The sequence below is a fragment of the Rhinopithecus roxellana genome, chromosome 5 (assembly GCF_007565055.1).
Source record: "Rhinopithecus roxellana isolate Shanxi Qingling chromosome 5, ASM756505v1, whole genome shotgun sequence".
Taxonomy (NCBI): Eukaryota; Metazoa; Chordata; class Mammalia; order Primates; family Cercopithecidae; genus Rhinopithecus; species Rhinopithecus roxellana.
The window spans coordinates 40,842,982-40,866,091 of NC_044553.1; the positions used below are offsets into that span (position 1 = coordinate 40,842,982).

The following is a 23,110-nucleotide window of genomic DNA, read 5'->3' on the forward strand; positions in this document are numbered from 1 at the left end:
AGTATGTCCATAATGACAACTCTATCGATTATTGTCCATGTGACAACCCACTCCATCCTTTCCTACCCTCTGTGTCCTTCCTTCTTTGTGCACAGGGAGGCTGATGCCTAGAACCGAATGCCCTTCCCCTCTCGCTTCCAGTGGATTAAATTAATGGAGGTGACTGCAGAAGAAGAAAGAATTTCTTCCAACCCTCCCCTGTCTATGTGAGTCCTGAATCTCTGGCAGGAGCTGCTTCTTTTCTATGACTTCATGGGGTGACCACTCCTCCTCAGCTTCAACTCTCACTGGGTCCCAGCAACAATGTTTTCTCCTCTTTTTGCTTCAGTCCTAGAGGTGGCCAGAGCTTCCTGATGCTGCCAGTGCTTGGGTGCTGGGGACCCTCACCATCCGTTCCTTGTCTGGTCCCTAATATCTGCCCACACCTCTATAAATAGTCCTTTCATTCAAGTCTCTTCATTTGACCCATCTGGGTTGACTTCAGTTTCCTGCCAGGACTGTGACTGAAATAAAATATAGACTAAAATACAGTAAATATCTATTTATTGACATAGAAAAATGTCTGACAGAAAGTAGATCAAAATATTAATAGCACTTATTAATTAGTAGGATAGGATTATTTGTTTTTCTTTATATCTGTTTTTCAAACGTTCTTCAAAATTTGGTTATATATTTGAGGGAGTACATAAGAGAAATAACAAAATTAAAATACAGAATGGGAAGAAATATAATCTCAAGAAGTACTAACAGTTTGGCTTTGCTTTACTTCCCACTCTGCCAAAAAACACATAAACAAAGTTACATAGCCTGAGGGTGTCCCGATGGGAAAAGGGGACCATGAACACTCGGGAGTGCCCAGATATTTATTTATTCTTGCTGGATTCTATCACCCATGAAAAAAAGTTTAGCTACCAAGTGTTCACAATTGAAAATGCAATTGGGCACATTAATAAGGATATGTGATTAACAGGATTTATTTTACAAGCACAAGTCAAGACTTCGCTGCATTTGTTGATAATAACAATAGTCAACCATTACTAAGGGCTAACCACCTGCAGGTACTGTTTACAAGCATTGTAGGTATTAGCTCATTTAATCCTGACAGGAAGGCAGTATTATCCCATTTCACAGATGAGGAGATTGACCAGCAAAGAAGCAATGTAATATGATCCGAGGTCCTATTAACAGGCTCTGGAGGCAAGCCCAGGCTTTAGGGCCTATTTTATCTATTATACTTAACTGTATTGCTCAAATCAAGAATTCCAAAACTCTCCTAATTTTGTGTATATCATGCAAAGAACAAGCAAGATCCTCAAACTGGTTCACCACTTATTAGTTGTACAGTCTTGTACATTTATGTATCACATCTGCAAATTCCTCATCAATAAAATAGTGAATAATACTTCTCCAACCTACCTCAGAAGTTGAGAGACTCTAAGGGGAAAATGAGCAGGAAAGCCCATCAAAGCTATAAAACAATTTACAAATGTAAGGCAGTATTAGGTTGCACCCGCTAAACACTAGTACATTAGTTATCATCACTTACACACAACAGTCAAATGCAAAGAAAATAGCAATTATTTTGGTGAAGTATGGCTCTAAACTATAATATTATAAACTATCCCAGTCTGTTAATAACACCCAACATAAAACCACCACTGATTAATCAATAAAAATCATGCTATAGATTCAGTGAAATGTACTCTCAAACGAACTCCCCTGACTCACGTTCATTAATTACCTCACCTTATTTGATATATTCCAGCATTTTCTGGAATGTATTACTCTCAATCTTCAGTTATGTAGTAGCTTTTTTTTTTCAATTTTAAAGTTCAAACTCTACATTCTCTATGATATGATATCAAAAGTTCAATTGAGCCCTCAGTTTTCAGTTTTCCTGACTCAACTTTTTGGAGTTTTATAATTAATTATATTCCATTATTACTGATCATCAATTAGCTCAAAATGTTGCTGAGATGGTGAGCATGCTGAAGAAAGCAGAATTTAATGATAATTTGAGACCAGTAGGACACTAAATTTCTCTCTTGTTAATAATTAAAGTAGATAACTTATGTTTTTATTTATAGCTTCCAGAAATATCCGGCTCATTCCTGTGCACTGCCCTGTCAGCTAATCATCAGTTTGTCAGGATCTGACTTAGGCCGCTGTGTTTTATTTTGCACACATGCCTTTAACTGAAGCCATTAAATGCAACCCAAACAAAGGTTAAAGCGAGTGAGGTCATCACCGCGTCTTCTCTGAAATTTTCCATCTGGTCAAATGCTTGTACATCATAAATATATAAAGAATGAAAGGGGTAAAATTTCAATTTACCTGTTTCAATTTCCCAAATATAGACTGAGTCATCTGCACATCCAACAATTAAAAAATTCTCAACCGGGTGCCATTTTATCATCCTCACAGGAAAAAAGTGCTTCCGGGCATGCAGGAGGCAACTCTTTCCCTCAAGGTGAAGGAGAGCCACGGAATGGTCACTGCACACACAGCAAATTATCTGCTCACCCCTTAGCTGTGAAAAAACAACATGCTTATGTAAGTAAACAGTCAAATGCTTTCTTTATGAGTAAGTCAGATTTTTTTCTCCCAGTAACATAAAAGAGTTTTGTTAAAGCCCCATTTACAAAAAGAACATTTCTGCTTTCTACAGCACCTTTCCATGTAACCCTCTACAGGGGAGCTTTAAACACTGAGTAGAGTCTAAGCTCAACAACTTCTCAGGAAGGTCACAAGATGAATCCAGGACAGATGTACTTATGAGATAAATGAAGGACTTGACCATCACTCAGCAAATTCAGGCAGTGAGGCAGACATCGGAAATAATGCAGAATAAAATAAACCCCAGAACTAATTTGTTGCCACAAAAAGAAGCTATTTGTAGACACAAGCTTAGGCCCAAGGGTATCATGAGCTGATATTTTCCACTTAAAGCCTCAAAATGTGATTTGGTGCTGTTCCCAGAACTATACAGATTCTAATCCAAACAGGAAACTCAGTGTAGACACAATCTAAAAGAGGTAAGCATTAGATAGCTCGAACTGAATGTATATCCTCAAAGACATAAGAACCAAAAATAGCCTCCCAGGACAATAATCCTTAAGATACTTTTTTAAAAGTCAGCATGTGGTTACCTTGAACAGGTTAGGACAATTACTATCCAAGGTGGATTCTCAGGATCAAGCCAGAATTTTGGCTGTTTTGTTTAAAGCATAAGTTTGGAGACTTTGAGACACCCATTACTCATCATTAACCTCTCTGGAGGCGGGTATGAGGGGAATACTGGGGTACATGTTTTCTTTCCTAATTCTTTATTAAGTGGACTCCAGAAATCGTAAGGAAAAAAAATCACAAAATGGCAGGTGTGATAGATCTGGAGCCTAGACTTGCCGAATGAATCACATGTCATTTTTCCCTAACCATTCTATCTGCTGGAGAACCTGCCCATCCCACAGCTTCTAGAGCAGGCAGTCCAACGTGCTCCAGGAAACTTACATACATACACACACAGACCATGTGAACACAAATCTTATGGTTAGGAATAGACTATCGAGAAACAATGTTTATAAGCCAATTAACTGACTTAAAAAATCATTTTACCTGTGTTACCATGTCCTTTTACGACAGAGGAAACGCAAAAGTTGTTTGTTCATGTTTTTTTTAAAGTCAACTTTATAAAAGCTGAATTTAAGTTGACATTTCATAAGAAAATTCTACCTAAAGCGATTTCATTTTGCCCCTGACAAGGTAGATGCTCACAAACTTATTAAAGCTCATTCTCTGTTAAATAAATGAATAAGCAAATAAAAACCCATTTAAGAAGAAAATGTGCTGCACGCAATAGCTGACACCTGTAATGCCAGCACTTTGGGAGGCAGAGGTGGGAAGATTCCTTGCATCCAGGAGTTGGAGACCAGCCTGAGCAACAAAGCAAGATCCTGTCTCTACAAAAACAAAAATAAAAAACAGTAGCTGGACTTCATGCCTGTAGTCTCACCTACTTGGGAGGCTGAGGCAGGAGGATCCCTGGAGCCCAGGAGGTTGAGGCTGCAGTAAGCCATGATCACGCCACTGTACTCCAGCTTGGGTGACAAAGTGAGATGCTGTCACACACACACACACACACACACACACACACACACACGACAAATGTAACTATTTATCAATATTATTATAAAAAGAAATTCTTGACAAGGTCTTGCTTTGTTGCCCAGGCTGGAATGCACTGGCATGATTTCGACTCACCACAAAATGGAAGTTATTGAAGGCAAAAGTTAATTTCTAATTTATAGATTCCTATATTGTTTGGCTTGTTTTTGCCTTGAGTATCTACTTTTATTTTTAAAAGATAATTCCATTAAAAATGAAGACACAGAACTACAGGAAAAAAAATAGATGTAAGTACTTGAAGAGAAAGAATTAAGTGGCTGTTGTAAAGCTAAGCATTGACTAAATCTTTGCTTTACAGCCAAATTATCTGTATAATGTAAGTTACAATAATACTACAATTCATATAGAAAGACTAGAAATAAATATATATAAATCATCCAGTTGTATTATAAGTACATAGAACTCTTATTTTTCTTTCCTTTGGAAATATGGGTCATTTTTACTTGTCTTATTAAGTATTCTATAATGTTATATAATTTTCAAATTTAGGTGTTATATTTTACTCTTTGTCTTACTTTAAACTTCTCTGGTGACATCAAAAGACTTGTTACTGCACCAGCTTCCAAAAAGAATTTATGCAAAATTTCTTCAGTAAAGATATCCCACAAGATGACGCATGAATCTAGGTCCCCAGACAACATCCAACTTTGGTCTAATTTTGAAGAGAGACCATGTGGGTAAAGTAATGAAGTGACACTTTGGTGGTGGCCTTTAAGAACTTTATGAGACAGAGAATCTGAAAAACAATGAAACACCAAATAATACAGATGTTATTTTTGTTCAGAAAATCGTCCCAAGATTCTCTTTTATAAAATTTTAACATAAGGAAATTACACATAATTAAAGCATGCACTTGGCTAAGAAAACTAGTGAACACCCTTAGATCATCTTGAAAAACAAGTGCCTCACCAGAAGCCAGAGTACGCTTTTGATGAAGCACTACAGTTAGTTGTTCAAAGTCTATTAATTCTAGGCCAGGCATGATGGCTCATGCCTATAATATCAGCACTTTGGGAGGATGAGATGGGCAGATCGCTTGAGGTCAGGGGTTCAAGACCAGCCTGGTAAACATCGTGAAACCCCATCTCTACTAAAAATACAAAAATTAGCTGGATATAGTGGCTCGCACCTACAGACCCAGCTACTCGTGAGTCTGAGGCAGGAGAATCACTTGAACCTGGAAGGTGGAGGTTGCAGTGAGCTGAGATCATGCCATTGTACTCCAGCCTGGGAAACAGAGTAAGACTGTCAAAAAAAAAGAAAGAAAGAAAGAAAAAAAGTCTATTAATTCTTAAGGACATTAGTAAATTACCAATTCCACTGTCATGGAATAGTAAACACTGTTCTAAAAGAGTGAACACTTCATACATTTGCCTCCACAAAAATAAGTTCCGAATATTATTTATTTTCATTCTTTTTTCTTTTTTCTTCTTTTTTAGAGACAGGGTCTCGCTGTTGACCAGGCTGGAGTGTAGTGGTGCAATCATGGCACCATAAGACAAAACTTCTATTCCTCAAACTCCCTGGGCTCGGGTGATCCTTCCACCTCAGCCTCCCTATAGCTGGGACCACAGGTGAGCACCACCATGCCCAGGTAATTTTTGTATTTTTTGCAGGGACAGGGTGTCACCATGATGCTCAAACTGATCTCAAACTCCTGGCCTCAAGGGATCAACTCGCCTCAGCCTTCCAAAGTGCTGGGATTACAGGCCGTAGCCCATAATTCTTTAAATTAGAATGACTAAGTCTAGTATACAAGAAAAGAAAAGTTTCAGGAAATTTTTTTGCTTTGAAAGATGTTAGAGATTACCTAATTCTACCTCTTGGCTTTACAGATAACGCATCTGAGGCTCAGAGAGGTTAAGTGACTTGCATCCAAGTGTGAAAAAGCAAAGTAAAATGTTTAAGAGTACAGCATTGCTGTTAAATGAATCTGTCTTTTTTTCCCTGGGTCTATCACCTACTAGATATGTCACCCTAGCTAGTTGCCTTTTCCCTCTTAACCACAGATGTTACATCTGAAAATTTAGGATAATAATAGTCCTTACTTCAGACAAGACTGTTGTGTGGAATAAATAAGATAATGTCTATAATTTTGTAGCACTCTGCTTGGCACTCGGTAGGCATATGGGCATTTCAAATCACAGCTGTATGAGAGCACAGGACTACTGACACACTACTGTGCTGGGGGTTACTCTTCCCACCAGCCACACTGCTTCTTCCTTCATCACTAGCTAAACTCCCCCAAATTGGAAAGAACCATAAACCACAAACTCTCTTTATTCACACTAAAAATAAACCTCAAAGAATTATTATTATACTTCAGAAACTTCTATTCCATCAGGCATATCCTTACTTTGTATCTCCTAAAAAACCAGGATGAATGTTCATTGAGCTGCTACAAGTTACATGTGACTTTTTCTCGCTTTCTGGATATTAGGATAAATCAGCCTGGATAAAAACTGCTAGGTCTTCGCTTTTTCACTAACTTTTAACAGCAGCCATTTAGCTGTATACCAGTACATTACCTCTGTTTGGTTCATTGCCATTTACTCTTCCACTTCAGTCAATCACTGAAGCACAAGTCAGTAGCATTTAGTAAGTGGCCAAAGTAAGCTGAGAACAATAGTAGGCAATATAAGAAGTTTTTTTAAATTGAGATTTAGTCGTTACCCTTAAGGACCTTATGCTCTAATACGATTCATATAATAATAATAAAATAGTATACAGTTTTTTTCTACACATCCTAAATCTCAGTCACCTCCTATATTTCCTTCCCTTACACAAGACAATTTAATAGGCATTTGTTGTTGTAATGCACAAATGCAGAAAGATGTATAAGAACACATGTATATTTCCTTCACAAAGAAATACAGATTAAAACAGGAAGATACTATTTTTCTCCTGATTAGCAAAGATTAAAAAGCTTAATAGAACACAAAGTTGGTAGATAAAGTTTGGGGCAAAAAGGCATTTTATAGGCTATTAGTGAAAATGCATGCATACTGATGAAAGTTCTTTACAGAATATTTTACATATATTTTCAAAATTAAAAATGCAAACCAATGTTGATCTGGTAATTCTACTCTTAGGAATTAATATACAGATATACTCATATGTATGTACAATGATAATCAATTCTGCATTGTCCATAGTAGCTAAAAACTAGAAAACCTACACACCAATAGGCAATTAAAGTTTGATTATTACTAATTATTTAAAGTCAGCTCGTAAAGTATGAACTCCAAAATATTTTATTTAGATTTGTTTAAGGACATTCTAGTAAAGCGTGTAGAATACACTTTAATTTGTGCAATATAATTAAAAGACTGAATATTGTTATGCTGATATGTGCGTGTATACACGTAGAAAATTTCAAGAAGAGTATCAACCGTTATTAGCAGTTGCCTTTGGAGAAAGGAACTGGAAGATCAAGTAAGGAGAAAAACTCATTTCGTATTGTATAACCTTCTGCCTGAGTTTTTTTTTTTTTTTTTTTTTTTTTTAATGGAGTGGAGTCTTGCCCTATTGCCCAGGCTGGACTGCAGTGGCGCCATCTTGGCTCACTGCAAGCTCCGCCTCCCGGGTTCATGCCATTCCCCTGCCTCAGCCTCCCGAGTAGCTGGGACTACAGGTGCCCGCCACCATGCCCAGCTATTTTTTTTTTATTTTTTTATTTTTAGTAGAGACGGGGTTTCACGATGTTAGCCAGGATGGTCTCAATCTTCTGACCTCGTGATCCACCCGCCTCAGCCCCCCAAAGTGCTGGGATTACAGGGAATTTACAAAAAAATAAAAAAAACCCTATATGTATGTTTTACTTCAACATTAAAATATGTACATATTTAGCAGCAAATGCCAGCTAATTCTTTAGGCCCCTAAATCTTCTTTAGTGCAGTTTGTTGAAATTGCAGTTTTAGATAAATCAAATAAGTAGGGTCAAATAAAATTCAATGACCTTTTACTAAAGAACCACCTTCTAGAAGTCTTGCTTTGGCAGCATTCAAAGCCTGGGTAATGATAATTGTCCCATCTTCACAGCCACATATTAGTTTATCAAGACTTGGAATATACTCTGATGAAGTGACTACAACAGTTCCTGCCCCATCTTTAAGCCCAGAAAAATAGTCAATAATACTTTGTGACACAGTATCATGCTTATCAAAATTATCTTGAAGAGTCCAGGTGGTAGTTACTGGTATCTCTAAAAAGAAAACAGAGATAAAAAGAAAATTTGGTTTATCAATGCATCATAGACATGGAAAATATCAAGGCGCCCTCCCTTCAAAAATATGAATACAGTGTTACAGCCTATCCCAGATTCATATTGCCAGCATTCATCTCTTGTTAAGTTCAATCGATGTTAACATGAATTATATTGGTTATATTAGTATATAAGATCCATAAGGTTTGTGCGTGTGTGTGTGTGTGTTTAATTTTTAATTTTTTTTTTTTTTTTTTTGAGACCGAGTCTCACTGTGTCACCCAGGCTAGAGTGTAGTGGCATGATCTCGGCTCACTACAACCTCTGCCTCCTGGGTTAAAGCAATTCACCTGCCTCAACCTCCTGAGTAGCTCAGATTACAAGTGCACACCGCCACGCCTGGCTAATTTTTTGTATTTTAGTAGAGATGGGGTTTCACCGTGTTGCCCAGGCTGGTCTTGAAGTCCTTCGCTCAGTCAATTCACCCACCTCAGCTTCCCAAAGTGCTAGGATTACAGGTATGAGCCACCATACCCAGCCTAAGCTTTGTGTTTATACCTGCCTTTATGTTGTCATTTAATACATAATAGTACACAATAAATTTTTCTTGTTTGTGGTCCCATGTTGCTCAACTTAGAAGAACAATGAGTTAATTACAAATTTGTTCTCAGAAGACATGTGACTAGAAATGGAAACTGACTTACCTCTAGGAGAACCATCAAACTTGGATACAGGAACATCAGGGATGTGCCACAAAGTAATTCTTCCTGAGACTTCTCCAGAGAAAAGTACCTTGTAAAAAGGCTCTTTCCTCTCATTCATATAGCCCATAACAAAGGGACGGCTCTGTTCCGAAACAAAAAGTGGGCTTTTATGTAGGAAATATTCTAACTATAGAGAGATGGCCACTGTTTTTAAATGGAGAAACAAGACTTAATAACTGAAGTAAATATTTTCAATTTATTTCCCACTGTTTCAAAATTTTCAAGTAAATTAAATGAAATAATCTGTGATCTAGGACTAAAGAGGTTTTAAACAACAAGAAGCAAAGTCATAGACTTCAGAAAGTCAATAAAAGTATCTAACATTTACTGACTGTGTGTGTGTGTGTGTGTGTGTGTGTGTGTAGCTATGTGTACACATTACTGCAAGGGGTTTTCTACATATTCAGTTAAAAAATCCTCACAATAACCCTATAAAATTGATACTATCATTGTTTTCATTTTACAAACAAGAAAACTTGGGTTTTCCTGTGAAGTGAAGAGATTGATTTGTCTAAGGCGATTAGGGGAAGCAATGGGCTTTGAGTCCAGTCATTCTGATTCAGCAACCCATGTCCTGATGCTAAAGATGTTCACTAAGAAGGCTTAATTTCTTCATAGTTCCTTTATAGTTCTAATTGTCAGTTAAAACAGCAACAACTCATATTTGTACAGTAATTTTGTGTTGTTAACATGTTTTCCACTTTTTGTTGACTGTTTTTCAAATTTAACATACTTGATTTCCAATTTCTCAAGTGGCCACAAAGGAAAATGATTCCATAATTTATAATGTGTGTGTATATACATATACACTGTTATACATTATATAAATTATGTATAATAGTATACATATTATACATAATTTATAATCTTGCTGAAGGAGAATATGAATATTGGGCACCAGTGCTCTTAAAGCTATGCCTTCACTAGTGAATGCATCTAGAGCATCCCTGGTCTTTCTCAGGGCAGTATATCTGTTCTTCGGGCAGGTTGGTACATAGATATTAAAGGATCAAAATCATTCAAGCAATTACAAAAACAAAACCTGAACTCTCTTTGGTGCAGAAGTAAAAGTCATCCTAAAAAGAAAGCCAATTGCTGGTGCTAGAATTAAAGAAGTCCAGGAAAGTGATACTTCCTAGTCAGAAAATACATGCTTTAAGGTGTGGATTTAGACACATTAGTGAAAAATTCTATTCACTAGTGATTATTAAGGGCCAAGATATTGCTACATTTAATCTTCACAACAAAGCTATGTAGTTAAGTAAACATTGCTATTATCCTGATATGAAAATAGAGAAACTATGACAGAAAATAGGAAACCAATCCAAGGTCATCCAACCAAGATGTGTAATTAATTCCCTATAGTCCCAAGAAATAAGAGCATCATAGAAAATGGTTCCAATAAAGTCAGTTTCTAAATAATTTTTTTAAGACTCAGAGGGCACTTCGGTGTCTTACAGCCATGATTTTTACAGCTATTTGAAATGGTGTTGATAAAATTTGGTTAAATTGGCTATTCAAACTCTCCCACCCTTGTAGGCACTTAGAACTGATTGTTCCAACTCCCTGGTTATTCTGATTTGAAAAGGAAGCTCCAAGAGGCTGGTGGGTTACTCAAGTTGGTGGCAGCACAACTCTTCCCAGCTGGTGCTTTGCCCCTGCAGTTGAAGTTCGCTGTTGCTCTCATGCCCTCTGCCTTCACCTTCCACATTGCCGCTTCTCAATTGCTCACACTCACCCCTTGGTCCCTCGCTCCTCCTCCTCCCAAACAGTTCCCTCTCGTTCTGCTCTTCACCTGAAAACCTCTTCATAGTCCCTTACCATGTGAATTCCGATTTTTCATCACAGTATTCATCATGAGAGTCTCCATCATCCAGGAGGTAATAAAACATAGCCATTAGCTATGCCTAATCTCATGGGAAGTTACCTTGCTTTGTTTCTCAAAATGTGAAGACATAAACTTATAGGTCTTTTACCAATAATTCTTGTTTAAACAATCATAGATGTTTCTGTATCTTAAAAGTGAGAAATGCCTAGAAGCCAGTGAAATGTGAATAGAATAATTGGAAACTGGAAAAAGTTGGTCTGCCTGTCCTTACTTGCCTTTTATCCAGGACATAAAGTCATACTTTCTTCCCTGAAATCCCTGGGGCTAACTGCCTGGATTTAAATCCTGGCTTTACCACATCCTAGCTCCATTGAAAGAGCAAGTCGGTTACTGTAGGCAATTTAGTACACCTCACTGTCTCATTTTCCCTAACTGTGAAATAAGACTAATAAAAGCACCTGCTATATGGGATTGGTATAAGGATTAATGAGTAGATAAACATAAGGTACACAGAATGGTCCCTGACATTTAGTCCCTATTTAATTAATTTTGACAATTCTGGTTATTCTTTTCTCAGAACAATTGAGAAACTCACTCCAAAACCCATTACTGGATTTGGGCTAAACCACTTGAGTTCAAATCCTGGGAATTCACCCCTCTGACCATCAGTTTCAACATGGGATCTTGGTGGCAACTAAAATAAATCAGGTTGTTTGTATGTTTGACAATAAGGACTCAAATGAAGTTTTCATCGTCATTATCACCATCATCATCATCATCATCATCATCACCATTACTCTTAGTTCCTGCACACACAGTTTTTGTTTGCAATCCTTAGGCTGTTTCTATCTCAGCTATTCCCATCTCAGTACAGCAGCCTTACTCTGTGGCTGAGACCCTGGGAAACCCAGTTCCTTATCTCAACAGCCAGAACCCCTGCACCACAGGCCTCAGCAATTACTAGCTGTGATTTGAAGCTAGGGAGATCCTCATGCAGCTATTGGAAGGAAAGACGAATCCTCATTCTCACCACTGCAACTCCATCAGCAGATATGTACATGGGCATTACAAACAGTAATACTGAGAACCTGTTACTGTCAAACCTGGAGATTTAATTCGATGGTATCACTCCAAAAAATGAGTCCGGACAATACTACCTGCTTACAGAGCAGTCTTTTCTAAGCTCACTGAATGTATCAAATTCATCTCTTCATCCTACCACAATGCCTTCATTACTTGGTAACTGCAAGAGAGACTAAGGATTCTTATATTTAGTGAACAGTGGTGATGTTTGAATAAGGGGAAGAAAGTATGACTTTATGTCCTGGATAAAAGGCAAGTAAGGACAGGCAGACCAACTTTTTCCAGTTTCCAATTATTCTATTCACATTTCACTGGCTTCTAGGCATTTCTCACTTTTAAGATACAGAAACATCTATGATTGTTTAAACAAGAATTATTGGTAAAAGACCTATAAGTTTATGTCTTCACATTTTGAGAAACAAAGCAAGGTAACTTCCCATGAGATTAGTTATTTTTTAATTGTTGTACTCTTTCCTCATGGTTATATATAACATTGAAATTTTCAGGAACAAGAAGCCCCTAAAGGGCACAACTGATCATTGGCTTTCAGGGCAAACTGTGCTTTGTAAAAACGCTTTCAAAGCTAAGGAGGAAAAGAGCAGATCCTTTAAACAAATAACTAAATATGCCTTTCTAAGGAAGCCCCAGTACTGTTTTTGTGATCAACAGCAAAACAGGAACCTATTGCTGCCCACAGGTAATTTTAGAAACAGTCATTGATGCATGCCATAATTATAAAGTTTGCTTGTGTCCCAGTGGCACTTGGGGTTCTAATTTTTGGCTGACAGTTTCTTAATCAAGTTTTCACAACAAAACCTCACAGATATGTTAAAGGGACAATTACTGAACTGTAGGATTTCCAACAGCTATGCTGCCTAATTAAGTAAACCATCATTCTGTTAACAGTAGCATGCTTCCCTGGTTGACACATCAATAATTCAAAACTCTTCCACTCTCCATGAAATATGTTTTTGGATAATTAACTGATGACAAAGTCCAAAGGCTTAGAAAAAAAAAAAAAAAAAACACTTTGGATAACACTACTGAAATAAAATAACTGCTTAAATTTTCAGGCTTCCTAGAGTGTCAAAGGTATGATTCAGTCAAGTAATAAGCTCACAATTATAGTATCAACTTTCTGCCAAAAGCGTAATTATATTTGTTTTAACAAGAAAATTTATTCGTAAGAATAGCTAAATACATCTGAAAATGATATCAATATATGATTAAGTAAAGAAACAGAATATAAAACATTCCATAAAGTTTAAAAATTGGAGTAGATACATAAAAATGTTTAACAATGTTTTGTCACACCATTTATCACAAGGGTCAGTGAAAAAAATGTGTGGTGTGTGTGTATGTGCTTGTACGTATATACACACACACACACAAATGCAGAGAGAGACAGAGAGAGAATGAGAAAGAAAGTAAATAGAGCAAAATGTTAGCAATTGGTGAATCTAGGTAAAGCGTATATGAATAATTACTGAACACTCTTGCAACTTTTCCAAATATTTGAAAATTTCCCAATCAAAATAAAATTTAAGCAGCTATTCTATTTCAGTAGTGTTATCCAAATACATACAAGAAAGTAAAAAAAAAAAAAAAAAAAAAAACTCAGTGAATATTTACTGCGGTGAAATTAGGAATTTTAATTTCTCCTTTCTTTTCAACATTTATAATTTTCCTATAGTAAATATGTATTGTTTCATTTTAAACTTAAAACACAGACTTAAACATAGTAGATTTTTAAAGACAAAGTTTTCTCTTTGGTAGCCATTGACAATTAAACTTGATTTTCTCATTAACAACTTGATGGGATGCTTCCATTCAATTTTTTCAAGCCTGACTCTGACAGACAAAGCAACACTTATCCAAGAAACTGAGTGAAACAGCTTTGAGGCAGTCACTCTTTTCTTGCATTACCTTATTTTCCTGCACAGAAGTAGAGCACAGTAAATGAGGATAAATGGACTCTTTAAGCACTCTTCCATCAACAGGGTATAAGCTTTTTGAAAGCCCACTGCATGGCAAAAATAAAAAGCAAAGTTTAGAACTCTGAAGTTCTTTATTCGTTCTTTTCCCCCTCCCACTTTCAAAAGCCGGATGGCACCGTTCAAGTTTCTAAACTCTACTTAGAAATTGTTGGGTTAATAATTACAAGTGACTTTTTGAAAACCCAGCACCAGCTGTACAAGTTATACATGGTTAATCTCATTCCTCCATCCCCTGCTGTTTTGTACAAAGGCTGAAGCCTACCAAGCCCAGAGTAAATCTTCTAGTGCCAAAGTTGTTTTGTTCTGGTTTTTGATCATGGGCAGCATGCAGGGATTTTTCCATAATAAACCTCCCAAAGTTCATTTTCTACCTGAATGTTTTGTATACCGCTCCCATCTGAGCCCACCTGTTCAGCAGCTGATAGATGTAACTGTGACCATCTTCTGTCCAGATGAGGATTCTGTGGGCAGCAATCATTTCTCCACCAGCAAAGAACTGCCCGTTTCTGCTAACTTCAGTCAGCAGAAGGGAAAAATCACAATAATCATAAACCTAAAATATGAAGTTGATGCACATTATCAAAGGTTTAAATCTAGTCTGCCAATAAGATGAATATAAATTATGATAGTAATAATATAACAACATAGTAAGCATTGATAACAGACCATACTGTACTCATATATTAAGAATTTTTACCATCACTTATTGACTTATATTTATCTTAGGGTAGGTTTCAGTAGATAAAGTTCATCTGGTTATATCATTCCAGAGTGTGTACACTAAACATAGAAACCCCAAATCCCAAAATTTCTAAGTAATTTTATTCTTTCCATAATGAGCACTCCAAGTTTTACATCTGAAAATTTATTATGCACATAAAAAATGTATATCACATAAATATTTTGTTAGACCATATACTTTTAAATCTTTGTTCAAAGATACATTATCACCATACAAGTAAGACCATACAGTTTTCTTAACTGAGCCAGTTATACAAAACTTTAAAGAAAAATAAATGTTATGAAATGATGGCAACTTAGCTTTTCTTTCTTCTTGGAAATGTCAATGAACATATTCACAAGAAAATAATGCTTGTCCCTCTTAAAACAAATGCAGTGACAAAGTAGAAAAAGTAAAACATCTAAAAATATAATCAAACTATGTAAGTGAGAAGTATATTTGAGTTCTAAAGTATAGACACCAAATTTTGAAAATAATTTAGAGCTAAATATTCATTGTTATTATGGTCTGTTGTTAATAAAATTAGGATATACTACTACATATATAATATTTTGGGATACAAAACTCTTGCATATAGCATGATATTAAATATGTAGTAGTATATCCTAATTTTATTAAAGAGTTAAAAACTTATATGTCAGGCCGGACGCGGTGGCTCACGCTTGTAATCCCAGCACTTTGGGAAGCCGAGGTGGGCAGATCATGAGGTCAGGAGTTCGAGACCAGCCTGACCAACATGGTGAAACCCAGTCTCTCCTAAAAATACAAAAATTAGCCGGGTATAGTGGCGTGCGCTTGTAATTCCAGCTACTCAGGAGGCTGAGGCAGGAGAATTGCTTGAACCCAGGAGGCAGAGGTTGCAGTGAGCTGAGATCGTGCCACCGCACTCCTCCAGCCTAGGCAACAGAGTGACACTCTGTCTCAAAAAAAACAAAAAAAACAAAACAAAAACAAAAAAAAAAACTGTTATGTCAGTCATAAAAGACACATCATTCCATGTTCTGGTAATACTATTACAGAGAATTTGTATCATATTTAAATCATATTCTAATTTTTGTACAAATCAAAAAAAAATTACACTTGTACATCACTGGTATTTATTATGTTATTTTATAATACCTTCCAACATTTAGAAAACACCACCAATAGAAGTCTCTCAGTATATGTGCAAAATCGTATTGTCTGGCAGTTCAAGGACTCAAGAAACTTTGATTCTTTTTCATAGACATCTCGCTTTTCCTTCAAAAGGAAAGAAAATCTTTTAGTACTAGTTCCAGGTAATTCACACACAGTCATGAGAGGACCCACTTCCTGTGCATCTCAAGTAGATCACAACATTATAAAATGAAAAGTATTTGAGTTTCCTTTTGAGTGTTTTGAACTAAGAAGTTACTTTGCAATAGAAGTTCTGTACCTGGGTGATGAAATCATCTGTACACCCAATCCCCACAACACTTAATTTACCTGTATAACAAACCTGCGTATGTACTTCTGAAAGTCTTAAAAAAAAAAATTAAAGAAATATAGGATGTATTTCTTGAAAAAAAAAAAAAAGTTGTGATCAGGAAATCCACTTAGATTCAAGGGCTCATTACATGCAACCATTCAACAAACATTCTGTGAGGAACTATGGCTGGATGCTAAGAATGTCAAGATGAGAATAAGCTAGAGACCGTTAGATATGGCAGAAAGGTCAAACAAAAAAATCTAAAATGACGACTAAAAAAACCTACAGTATTTTCTTTTATTTTATATTTTTTCCTTGAAACAGAGTCTTGCTCTGTCACCAAGGATGGTGCACAGTGGCAGGATCTCGGCTCACTGCAATCCCCGCCTCCTGGGTTCAAATGATTCTCCTTCCTCAGCCTCCTGAGTAGCTAGGATTACAGATGCACGCCACCACTCCCAGCTATTTTTTTTTTTTTTTTGTACTTTTAGTAGATACGAGGTTTCACCATGTTGGACAGGCTGGTCTTGACCTCCTGACCTCTGGTGATCCGCCTGCCTTGGCCTCCCAAAGTGCTGGGATTACAGGTGTGAGCCACTGTGCCTGGCCTAGTATTTTGATTGCTAAAAAATAAATAAATAAATAAAAATTAAAAAAGGAAAGAATAGCCAACACACAGCACATAAAATACTACATTCTCCATAAGTTTGTGATAATGCTGGATGTGTATTTCTTGAGCTCAGCATACCATCACAATTCCTAGGCTTCCTCAACCAATAAATTCCTAAAAAGACCCCAGAGCTCCTTGGGGAAGCCTAAATAATTTTGTCATCAGCACACATAGTATGGCTGTTCTTTCGTCCATCATCTCAACTTGTAGTCTGATGCCAGGGAACAGGTGAATATACTGGACTCCCCAGGGACACGCCTCTCAATTTTTTAGAGTCATTTGCCTGCCACTGTTCACACATACTTACAAGAAAGGAGGATTTCTGCTGTAAGGAACAGAGAGATGTTCTGCTATTTTTAAAAAATTAAAAATGTAATCTTTCTGTGTGTGTGTGTGTGTGTGTATATGTGTGTAAATGAAAACATCTGTATATACATGGAGAAAAGGTTGGAAGGATACAAGCCAATTGTACCCAATGCTCACCCCTGGGAAGATGGATGGCGGAAATATATGGATGTAGAACTTATACACATCTATGTTATTTGAACTTTTGACAATAAGCATGTAATAGCCTTATAATTTATACATTTCAATGAATATGCTTGAAATTGTAGGGAAAAAAGAGTAGGGTTCCCAAGCCAACCTGAATGCTGTTGATAGATGAGGAAAGATCCCATACTTTGAGCTCACCAGCTACTGATACCACCAAGAGAGAATCTTCTGTGAAAAGAATAAAAGTCACATATAAGCTTACCATGGATATAATTGGGTAGGTAAAAACCATTTCATAGTCATTTAAGAATTATGCAGGGCTGTGTAGATGGAAAATTTTCAGCTTTGGAGTTACTTTTTAACTAGAAAAAAATAAACATTTTACATCGTGCTCCAAATCTGTTTTAAAATTTCAAAGTGATTCCTAGGTATAAGAAGAGCACCACTAGAAGCAGAATCACATTGCAAATCATCGTAACAAGAACCTTCCTGTTTCAGAAGTAAGTGAGGAGCCAACTTCCACTTCCCTTTGCAGTCACTCATTACAGAAACTGAATTATCAATACTACATCTAGAAGATACAGCAGGGCAAAATTCCAGGAGTCCTGCTAATCCACAACAAAACCTGCTTGTCACTCTGAAAATGTAACAAGCAGAACTTGGTGATAAAAGCACAGATTCACCTCTTTCCCCCTCATCTTAACCTTTTGCTGACTTTCCAGTGTTTTGAACCACTGGCATGGGTGTTCTTAGTTTTTCTTGATCAGATGTATTACAGACATATCCTCATTAATAGGTAAACATAAAGAAGCATTCTTTCTGAACTCCTGCCCAATAATTCGACAAATAATTCAAAAGTAGATATTTTTATACGCAATCTCTTTACTGTCAGATAATATCTAACTACTACCTTGAATTCTCATGGAGTGAACAATGCACATGCAGTTGATCCAGTCGGGAAACTGAGATGATCTAAAACTGTGAACAACAGCCAAAGTTTTGGCATCAATTATAAGGACATCTTGATATTCTCCACAACAAAGAAGCCAGCCTTCTCCTGTCATCCGGAATGAGCAGTGGTAATACTATGCATATGGAAATCAAAGCAAACATTTAATTATCACTAGAAATTAACATAATTTGGCTACATTGAAGATTTCTCTAGACCTTAGTTTTAGCATATGATCAATTAAGGTATTGAATTGAACAGCAACTAAAATTTCTCTTAGTTCAGTTATTCCAAACTCCTACTGGCACTTTAGTCTCATTTGCATCTCATGAATTTTCTGGAGAAAGAGAGATCCCTTGGAAGAAGTAATTTTATTCTAAATCATGGAAAGCTCATAATTGAATTATTTCTGGAGTGCAACTTGGAACTAAACAACAACAAGGCCAGGCACAGTGGTTCATGTCTGTAATCCCAGTGCTTTGGGAGGCTATGGTGAGAAGATCACTTGAGGCCAGGAATTTGAGGCTGCCGTTAGCACCACCGTACTTCAGCCTGGGTGACACAGTGAGACCCTGTCTCTTAAAGAAAAATAATTAATAGCAACAACAAAACCCAAGTTCCTTACCGTAGCAACAATGCTGTATGTTAAAAAGAAAGTGTTTGAAGCGCATTTGAGGATTATTATGCCAAAAAAGTTGTGGAAATATTTTATTAAAGATCAAGTAAAGTATTCTACGTTTAACCAGCTCTCTCTGTGCAGGGTTTTATTCCCAGAAAAAAAAGGGGAGAGTTTGTGAATGCTGAAATGCACATCATCAACACTAAAAGTGTAAAACATTTAAAAACGTGGTCAGCACCATTGGAATCATGCAACCACACGACATATGCTTGGAAACCATCTACTAAAAGTCAAGATTTGCCTTAAAGACTGGGAAGTGATTATAAAAGTTATATATATAGAAATTAAGAACCTATCTACCAAAACATAAGGGTTAAAATTGGAAACGAGGGAGAAAAAAAACTGTTTGTTCTTTATAAGACAGCACATCATTAAAACTGAAATTTTACACATGTACAAGTATGTGTATGTTTTGTGGCACTAAGGCAATATATGGAAATTGTCTTTCAAATCTATTAGAAAGACACAAAAATGAAAGAATCAGGGGAAAAAATCTGCTTGAATAATACCTTTTGGGAAAGCAAAATGCCAAAATAGCAGATGATAACTGGTGATATTTCACCCTCATGACAAAATAAAAATTCAAGCAAAGAATATTCTCCAAAGATGTTTCTTTAGAAGTGTATTTGCAAATGCCCTAAACAAGTTGCAGAATCTAGAAATGCCCTGAAGGAAGTAAGCGTACTTACACAGATTGCAGTGTGCCTGTAAGGAAGTGTAGCCTTCTCCACGCACTGTCCACTGGTGACATTCCAAACACACATCTCCCTAGCAGAAATAACTTTGTATTATTCTCTGTCATTTCCACTCAATTGTCTGGAATAATTTTTGCGCCACCAAGTTTTTCTCTAGTGCTGCACTTAAGTGCAGCCTGATCATTTATGTGGCTTTTTGTTACAGATTACTGGGCAAGAAAATGTTGTGGTCATTAGCAGGGATGACATACTGTATCTGTATCTTTTTGTTTGGGTAATTACACCCTGCTGCCAGCCTGCAAACCTTACTTTAGAGACAACTGGGCCTACAACAAATTGTGGAGATACAGCTATCACAGCCTGTTAGTGACAGTACAACAATCTTTCAGTGGAAACTGTAGCCTCTTGAAAATGCTTTATTTCACTGAACTTAAACTACATATTCTGAAAATCATAATGCATCAAGTGCTGCATCTTCTGAGGCCAATGTATCATTTTTGTAAAAACAAACAGTGCCACCAAGAGGCTACATTTGGTCTATCATTGATAACAGTGTATCTCTGCTTCTCCTGATTTGGAATCCTGAAATCATCCTTGCCACCTAATATTTAGAAAAATATTATTATTTTGAAAACTCTTACTTGGTTTACATATTCCAAAGACACAGTTTTAAAATACAGTTACAAAGTACACCCAGCATAGGGTAGTTTATATGACTTCCCAAAAATCAGAATGACTGTTTCAGAATTGTTTGGTAATATTCTTCAGTCTTGCGAGTTTTAACACATAAGCAAAATTTTCCATGTTCTATAACACAAAAGTTTTATAGGCCTTAAAGGAGATACCGCTATTATATTAAGAAACAAAATATATAGACTAATAATGTCAACAACTGTATGCATTTGGTGATTTGCAGGTTTTTTTTTGTTTTTCTAACCAAACACTGGCACTCAATCTTCTAAATTAGTCCTTCTTAAACTGGGGCGATTTTGCTTCCCCCTATTCCACCTACATTCCAAGGACACTTGGTAATATTTTGAGATATTTTTGGTTGTTACAACTAGGAACACACTACTGGCATCTAGTGGGGAGAGGCAAGGGATGCTGCCAAATATCCTACAATGCATACAACAGTCCCCCACGACAAAGAATTATCTGTTCCTAAATGCCATTAGCACTGAGGTTCAGAAATCATATTCCAGAAATAGACACGAAATATTCATAGTATTTTCCCTCTGTTTATATCCAACCTCTTTCCAAAAAGATTTGAGGTAACCTGAAAAGACATATAATTCTATAAAACAGGAGGAAAAACATCTGTGTGTGTGTGTCTGTGTGTACCTACTAAAAAATAAGATTGGGAAGAAGGTAGATATTGAAATAATATATCTCAAAGGTAAACAAACTAATAATGCATCTATAAAATCAAGAAATATATCTCAAAGGTAAAATAATTGAACCTTAAGCAGTCAACATTATAAAATTTTAGCTCTTTAAGGGATTTGAGCTTATTAACAAGGGTTTTGACTCTAGCTATGCATCAACAACCACCTGATACTATTCCAAATATTACCTTCAGAGATTCTAATTCCACGACTCTGTGTTGAGATCCTGGCATGTGTGGTTTTGAAAACACGGTCAGTTGACTTGTTTCTAGCCTATTTCTAAACCAGTAGCTCTAAATTCTAGCTATACATTAGACTTATTTGAGAACTTTCAAAGATACTGATGGCTGACCATGCAAGATATCAAATCAGGCCAATTAATTCACATTTTTCCAGGATTGGAACCTGGATACCGGTAAAAGTTCCTTTGAAAATATTAATGTATTTAAACCATCTTGGATCCCTTTTCTTTCCCTATTTATTTGCTTATCATTTTGTTTTCTATATTAAATCTGAAAATAAAATGAAAATATATCACAAAGAAAAAATTTGCTCTTTGCCTGTCAATTTTGTGTAATAAAATAAAGTAAATTTGTGGTATATCAAATGGAATGCTGACATCTTACTTGGAACCATGTCAGTTACATATGTCAAACTAAGACATGAAATTGAACTATTAAAAAGTATACTCTTTCCATTTTCTGAAACTGTTCACCTAAGTGTGTACATAGCAAAAATCACCTTCTATTATAAAAAAAAAACTTAAGAATTCTTAAAATCTTAAAAAATTTTAATAATTTTTAAAAATTGTAAAAATCTTAAGAATTTTTAGAAGCTTAAAAATTCTTAAATTCTTATTTCAATGAAAAGAAAACAGATGAAAGTGTCTACAACACATAACATTAGAAAACTGTTATATTCTTACTACAAATGCCTTGAAAAGGGGCATTTTTTGGTCATATTCAATTTTACATCCCCTCCTCAGCACCTCAGTAAAAATTTATTCCATGGATAAATATATCAGTCACTATTATTCCACACACTTTATATCTTTTGGAAATATATTATTTTCTCTTGACCTCATTCTTATTTTTCATATTTGTGTGCTTGTAACACTATAGTTTTGCTCAAACTTTAATGAAGTGTGTAGAAGGACAGGAGATAAACATGAATGCTTGCTTTGCCATCTTGCATTGGAAGTCTATTACATTTTTCAAACTCTTTTCCCTTGTCTTTTACTATACTTTCATTTTTTTCTTTGGCATTCTCAGCCTCCTCTTCTTCCTCTGTCTGCTTCTTAAGTGCTGATTTTCCCTAGATATTTGTCTTATACTTTCTTACATCCTTACATTTCACTCTCTTTCTGGGTAAGTTATCTATTTCCCTGGCTTTGGGTACTGTTATTATGCTATTGGAAGCCCAGACCTGTTTACTTAAGCTCTATATTTCTATATGGAAATAGCTTTTAGACATCTCCATCTGTATGACTTTCAGGAGATCACACCCTTTCATGTTCAAAATGAAGCATAGCATCTTCCCTCTTTGGTTCACTATCACAATGAATGATATAATTACTAATAAATTTCCCATAATTCTTGACCCAACATTTTCTCTTACTGCCCCAAATGTGCGTACTTGCTACTCCAAATATGAGCTCTGGGCCAGCAGTATCAGCATTGTCTAGGAATGCTTTGGAAATACAAGTTACTAGACCCCAGCCCAGATCTACTAAATCTGCCCAGAAATCTGTAATTAAACAAACTCTGCAGGTGATTCTGGTGCATGCTCAGGATTGAGAAGCACTCACCTAGCAGCCTCCAAGTCCTGGTGCCCTACTTCCCTGGGTTCATCTCTTGCTAGTGACTAATACTTCCATTAGTAAGTAATAAACCTTTCTATCGGTGCCAAGGCTTTTTGCCTTAAAATTTTATTAACTCTCTCTATATATAAAATATTAATACAGTTATACCAATCTTATTTTGATTAGTAT

General features: G+C 36.2%; 1 protein-coding gene across 1 annotated transcript in view; it reads right to left on the bottom strand.

Moving 5' to 3' along the window:
• WDR72 (WD repeat domain 72) overlaps window positions 1–23,110 on the bottom strand; it is a 244,202-nt gene that overhangs the window by 179,422 nt on the left and 41,670 nt on the right. The window contains exons 4-13 of the mRNA XM_030931778.1: window positions 19,730–19,808; window positions 18,323–18,497; window positions 17,564–17,640; window positions 15,923–16,042; window positions 14,469–14,614; window positions 13,991–14,087; window positions 9,094–9,235; window positions 8,144–8,389; window positions 4,701–4,921; window positions 2,335–2,530 (exon numbers count right to left, since the gene is read on the bottom strand). Of these exons, the coding sequence (XP_030787638.1) occupies window positions 2,335–2,530; window positions 4,701–4,921; window positions 8,144–8,389; window positions 9,094–9,235; window positions 13,991–14,087; window positions 14,469–14,614; window positions 15,923–16,042; window positions 17,564–17,640; window positions 18,323–18,497; window positions 19,730–19,808 (1,499 nt within the window). The remainder of the gene's footprint in view (window positions 1–2,334; window positions 2,531–4,700; window positions 4,922–8,143; window positions 8,390–9,093; window positions 9,236–13,990; window positions 14,088–14,468; window positions 14,615–15,922; window positions 16,043–17,563; window positions 17,641–18,322; window positions 18,498–19,729; window positions 19,809–23,110) is intronic.